The sequence below is a fragment of the Mya arenaria genome, chromosome 11 (assembly GCF_026914265.1).
Source record: "Mya arenaria isolate MELC-2E11 chromosome 11, ASM2691426v1".
Classification (NCBI taxonomy): Eukaryota; Metazoa; Mollusca; class Bivalvia; order Myida; family Myidae; genus Mya; species Mya arenaria.
The window spans coordinates 22,952,806-22,958,805 of NC_069132.1; the positions used below are offsets into that span (position 1 = coordinate 22,952,806).

The 6,000-nt window shown below is 38.2% G+C and overlaps 1 protein-coding gene across 1 annotated transcript in view; it reads left to right on the forward strand.

The window, feature by feature from the left end:
* The window catches only part of LOC128208424 (uncharacterized), a 30,956-nt gene extending 25,407 nt beyond the window's left edge, over positions 1-5,549 (forward strand). Inside the window, exons 8-13 of the mRNA XM_052911984.1 lie at positions 308-438; positions 780-942; positions 2,605-2,809; positions 4,157-4,325; positions 4,585-4,774; positions 5,256-5,549. Of these exons, the coding sequence (XP_052767944.1) occupies positions 308-438; positions 780-942; positions 2,605-2,809; positions 4,157-4,325; positions 4,585-4,774; positions 5,256-5,549 (1,152 nt within the window). The remainder of the gene's footprint in view (positions 1-307; positions 439-779; positions 943-2,604; positions 2,810-4,156; positions 4,326-4,584; positions 4,775-5,255) is intronic.
* The last annotated feature ends 451 nt before the right edge of the window (positions 5,550-6,000 follow it).

Sequence of the window (6,000 nt, forward strand, 5' to 3'; positions counted from 1 at the left end):
CAGACGACTTAAGGCTCTAAGTTGATGTCCCCTGGGCTTTGCCCTGATTATAATGCACTGATTAGGGATATATTGTAAACGTGAAAGATGCCTTGTCATTTACGATGTATTGTCTAACATAAATAATAAATTATGTAAGTTAAAATGTTGACGAAGCTCGTACAATTTTTGCTCAATGCTTACAATTCTAGATATTTCTTTTTTAAAGTATAATTGTTGTCTAATAAGAAGGTATCAGTTTAGTTAGAGCACAATAAGCAATGTCTGAACTTCTATTAGATAATTATTGTTCTATTATTTTCTATAGCCATACCGACTGGTGCATGATGCTAACTCTTGCATTCTGTGTGGGCGGAGCCGGGGTCGTCTAGCCAGCGTTCGAGACAAATGCACGTGCGAGAGTATGACCGTCTGTGAGGACTGTAACCATGACGACAGGTATTGCATGTGGCAGAATACTTTTGTTGTGTTATACTAAAAGAAAATTCATTTTGCGGTGTCGGTTTAGGTGATGGTGTTTGTTTTCACAGATCTTTATATAATATCATACATGTGTATGGCCAATTTACGTTTTAATGCTATGCATGGAATGATAAATATTCGAAGAAAACTGTACCCATCGTCTGAGCATCCACCAGTATATTCTCGATGTAGTTTTTGTTGGTTCTTCGTTAGAACATCTGAATGTTCATTATCAATTGTTTTATTAGCTCAAATTCTTTGACTGCTTAAATATAAATAGGACCGGGTTAATAATTCATTTCCATTTGTTTTCTCAGGCACCGGGCGATGTGCAAGCGGGCTCTAAAGCCACCCTACCAGTGTCGCGTGCACGGTCACTTCCGGGAGTACACGGACCTGCTAGGCCACCATAAAAACTGGTGTCTGCTCTGGGTCACCATGGCAATCATCCCTCTCACCATTCTACTTTACACACTCAAGGTGGGTTTCGGTCATAATATTACGAGCATTTTACGACACCTGTGCAAACTAAATAAAACGTTAAATAACTTATATTAATGTCGAAACTCCCCCATTTACGTCGCACACTTATGAGGGTATGTACACGTGTAGGTACATTTACCCTTGACTGCAAGTAAACGCAACTATAAACGTGGTTTACAAAATCAGCTTGTGTATAGGCTAGGGACCCTTTTCCTCCCGGATTTTTGAAACAAGTAACAACTCTAGAAATACTGACTGTTTTTTAATATTATTTCAGAAGAAACAAGGTTATGCCTTTAATTTTAAAATCAGTTTGGTAAAATTCAAAAGTTCAGTTTATTGTTAGGATAATTTACGTGCCATACATACTCAGTCAAATTCACTGAAATGGCAGAACATTTGCAGAAGCAATGGTTCACCCACTTTAGAAACTTACATAAAATTATTCACGCTGTTCCGTCTAGAAGAAAATGTAACTTAGGGTAAAATATTTGCAATTTTGTATAGTTCATGATATCTGATTTTGCAAAGGGTGTAGTCTTACTTTTCTCGGCTAATTACGAATTGCTTTAAAATACTACTTTAGGAATATTTTATGAATGCAGTAACTTAAGTATGATTATTTTTATTCATACTAACAATTAAGTACAAAATATGAGAAATATCAGAATTGTTATAATCCATATCTGAGAACGCTTGTTTAGTACCAGCGTTGTTATATCGAAACACGTAACTAGAGAATAGTACTTGTTAAACCAGGAAAAGTTATATTCAGTGAATCGATGCTTTCCATCGTTGATGATTAAGAACCAAAAGGTCGCTTCGAAAAAAAAAATAAGATCTTCTTGTAACTCAGTCTGTTTTTCAACTCCGCTAGAATCTAAATGTGACTGGGAATTGTAAACGTTTCTGTCGAGTGTCATTTATGGCATTTAAAAGTCGTCAAGGCGCCATAACGGGACCAAGGCATAATGCAGCCAATCAAGGAGGCGAGAAGACCTTCATAAACTCTATGAAATTAATCACCTCTGTATGAAATATGGCGCAACCATGCACACTATCAATATCGCTGATAAATTGGTAAAAACATGCCTGTTTCCTTGTAATGAAGCAGCATATCAACATAAAATGTCAGTTGTGTGATGGAAAATCATCACGAAATTGCTAACACTGGTTTCACAGGATGGGTGAACAATTGGTTTGAACGAACATTAGGTACCTTGCAAGTACGTGTACTTACAGACACATATTCCATCCATTACTATTCACGCTTGTACTTCACGAATACGTCCACGAATGAACCTCGCTTAAACTGACGATCAACAAGTATGTCCAACTGACATGGGCGATAACCAAGCTAATTAATACATTCACATTTGAACTTATGCCTAACGATTAACGCTTCCATGGCTATTTCCATAAGGCAACTGACTTAAAATATACGTATGTCAAGGAGTACTTTAACATCTGAAACTGGCGATTAGCAAGCTTATGGGTGCATTCACATCAAAATAGACCCCTTACGCCTTGTCCATCGATAAGCAAGTTCATGAACACATTTGCATGTAAGCAAATTTTAATCATAAGCATGTGAATACAAATGACTTAAGATCAGCTGACGCCTTAATGCCATAATTTTATTCATAAATGCGTTTACAGCTGAACCTTACGATGGTCCATTTGTTCATGGGTGTGATCATCAACTCGGCTGTGGCTCCCATCGTGTTGTCCATGTTCTGGGAGCGCCTTACCGCCCTGGCCATGGTCACCGGAAGTATCGGCGGCTCCGTCCTCGCCGTTATCGCCTGGATCAGTGTCACTGCCACGTATGCCGGCGGCCTCGAACAGTTCGGACAAAATGCTAGTGAGTATTGCAAAGTAACGTACTATACCAAATGTAAATTAAGTAAAGTAGACGTAAATTTTAATTTGTTTTAATCGGACTCTTACTACATTATATATATACTCACTAAGAAATACGAACAATAAGTACATTTAATTTCAAAAATCGTTTATAACCATTTACTTTTAAAACTTTTCCCTTTTTGTGTGTATTTTGCGTGAAATTTGTAGAACCTACTTGTATGCAGATAATAACCCAAATGTGCGTAGATACTAACCCAAATGTGCGTAGATACTAGCCCAAATGTGCGTAGATACTAACCCAAATGTGCGTAGATACTAGCCCAAATGTGCGTAGATACTAGCCCAAATGTGCGTAGATACTAGCCCAAATGTGCGTAGATACTAACCCAAATGTGCGTAGATACTAACCCAAATGTGCGTAGATACTAGCCCAAATGCGCGTAGATACTAGCCCAAATGTGCGTAGATACTAGCCCAAATGTGCGTAGATACTAGCCCAAATGTGCGTAGATACTAACCCAAATGTGCGTAGATACTAACGTGAGTATTGATACTTACTTAGCTGTGTGTAGATACTGACCTTTATGTATATATTTATGTTTATTGATTCTGACCTGTTTGTTTATAGTAATATACATGTAGATTCTAAGATTGTTGTGTGTAGATACTTTCCTGTGTGTATATAATAACCTAAATATGTGTTGATACTAGCATGTTTGTCGACAGTCACCTAATTGTGTGTTGATACCAACATGTTTGTATATGATAACCTTAATGTGCATAAAATAAAAATACTAATCTGTCTAGACAATAACCACAGTTTGTGTATATACTAACCTAGCTGTGCGTGAATATTAACCTGTATGTAGATACTAATCTTGCTGTGTGTAGATACTAACGTGTGTGTAGATATTGACCAGTGTGTAGATACTAACCTGTGTGTAGATATTGACCAGTGTGTAGATACAAACCTGTGTGTAGATATTGACCAGTGTGTAGTTACTAACGTGTGTGTGGGTACGACGTAGTGTGTAGACACTTACCTGTGTGTAGGTATTTACCAATTGGTAGATAATCTAAAAAAAACTAAATGTGTAGATACTTACCTGTGTGTATAGTATAATCTGTGTATAGAAAAAACCTTACTGTGTGTAGATATTGTGCTAATTGTGTTCAGATGCCTATTTCACTTTATGTTAAACTGAACAAAAACAGTGGATGTGAAAACCTTAGTGTTTACAAACGATAGCCTAAATATGTGGAAACAGTGGAAATGATAGAAAAGATGTTTAAAAGTAACCTAACATGTAGATATTAGCCGATATATAATAACCTCGTATTTCAGCTCGCGAGGTGCCTAGTCTGACGGGCAATCTAGTGTCCCTGTTGGCGGGCGCGCTTATCGCGGTGCTGGTCAGTCTGTTTTCCGGTGCCAACAAGGATGGCGAGGAAGTCTGGGAGAAAACTAGAGATATAGACAACCCACTCAGTCCCTGGACGGAACTGTATGCAAAGTAAGTAAATATATGTATTGAGGATAACATGTATTAGTAAAGTAGGTTTCCGGTGACGGACTATGTCTGATTGCCTTATTAGGGTAAGGTGTACATACAATCCCCATGTGTGACTCATACACGTAAATGTTAGCCCTGCTGCGAATAAAGAGAATTGTATCGTTAGTGTATTGACATAAGTGTTTAGAAATTATTAGTCGTACTTAAATGAATACATACATATGAATTGATATGCTAACTTAAACATTTCTTTTGCTAGGGACTTGAAGTTAGAGGGTGCCTATCGGCTGGACAACAGGCCGCCCCTTGCCTGCGTGCAGGCGGCCTTCCGGGGCGCGCGGTTGGTGTCCATCTTCGCATCTATTGGTCTCAGCATCTTCCTTGTGTTAGTGTGGCCCGCCATCATGGTAGCGGTGGGCGTCATGTCTGAACAGGCCTTCTTCAACTGGGTATGGTTTGGTATATTTGTATCATACCGTTTTGATGTGGTATACATAAGCATATTACTACAAATACAACTACTGGTGATGGGTTCGGTTCTATATAGTTGTAAACAGGAAGTTGGGCACAAGAGCACATGGTTACATAGGTTCTCAGGTCGTGCAGTAATTTTTATTCCAACTTTTTAACTTTACAAAAAAACGAAGAATAACAGCGTTGTACTCTATAGTTAGTACTCGAAACGATCTTGGTAAAACCACGCAATCGTATTGGTAATCAGGAATTTTGTTTAACGTTATATGCTCTGATTTGCTTCGTTAGGAGGGTATGTGGGTTTGCTATACACCACACAAGTAAATAGAGCACGCTTGAACCATTAACTTAGAAATATGTCGGTTATGTTTATTGCCTTATAGCTTGGAGATTTTGTTTTGTTTTTCTTAGCCCACAACGTATATACACGTGTGTAAAATAGTAAGCTTTTTTCAGGTCAATCTGTCCAAAGTTTGGGCGTTTCTAGCAACAATCTTCATCATAATAGTTCCGTTTGCCAGCGAAGTTTGGGACATATACAAAGCATACTCCCACAATATACATGTACGAACCTACCCGGAAAATGCTAGAACAAAACAGGACGGCTTACAAGACCCCGGCACACACAGACGTACGAACACTGGACCGACAAATGGCAATGGAAATTCCATCCATCTGTCCGCGTACACTCAATTTAAAGCGCGAGAGAGCACTTCCGGGCTGGAAAAAGTTGAGACCGCTGAACGGTAGCTTACGTTGAAATTTTCTTAAAATGACTCAGATACATTTGAGTAGCTGGTAGTTTGTGTTTGTAGTGAACTGATAATAATTATATTGGTAAGAGAACTCTAAAACGAAAGGTTATGACTTTCTGCAATCTAATAGCAGACGAACAGAAAAAGGAGTTTGGTCGGCGATCGGTTAACCGCTAATAAATAGGATATGCTATTGACAAAAAAGCCGTGTCCGACTTACAATACGTTGTGTTTGGCATTTGTGAACATTGATGAAACTCATGCATTTGTGAAGTCAGATTAATTGGTAGCTTGTGCTGGTCTTTGGTCAAATTTGGGCATGTGACATAAACCATTTTCATGTTTAAAGATCGTAAAAAACGTCTCACGTTTTGTCTGATAGAATTATGTTGCAGTAATAAACATCAATGAACCGGTAGCTTTTATTTTTACTTTAGTTCAAAATC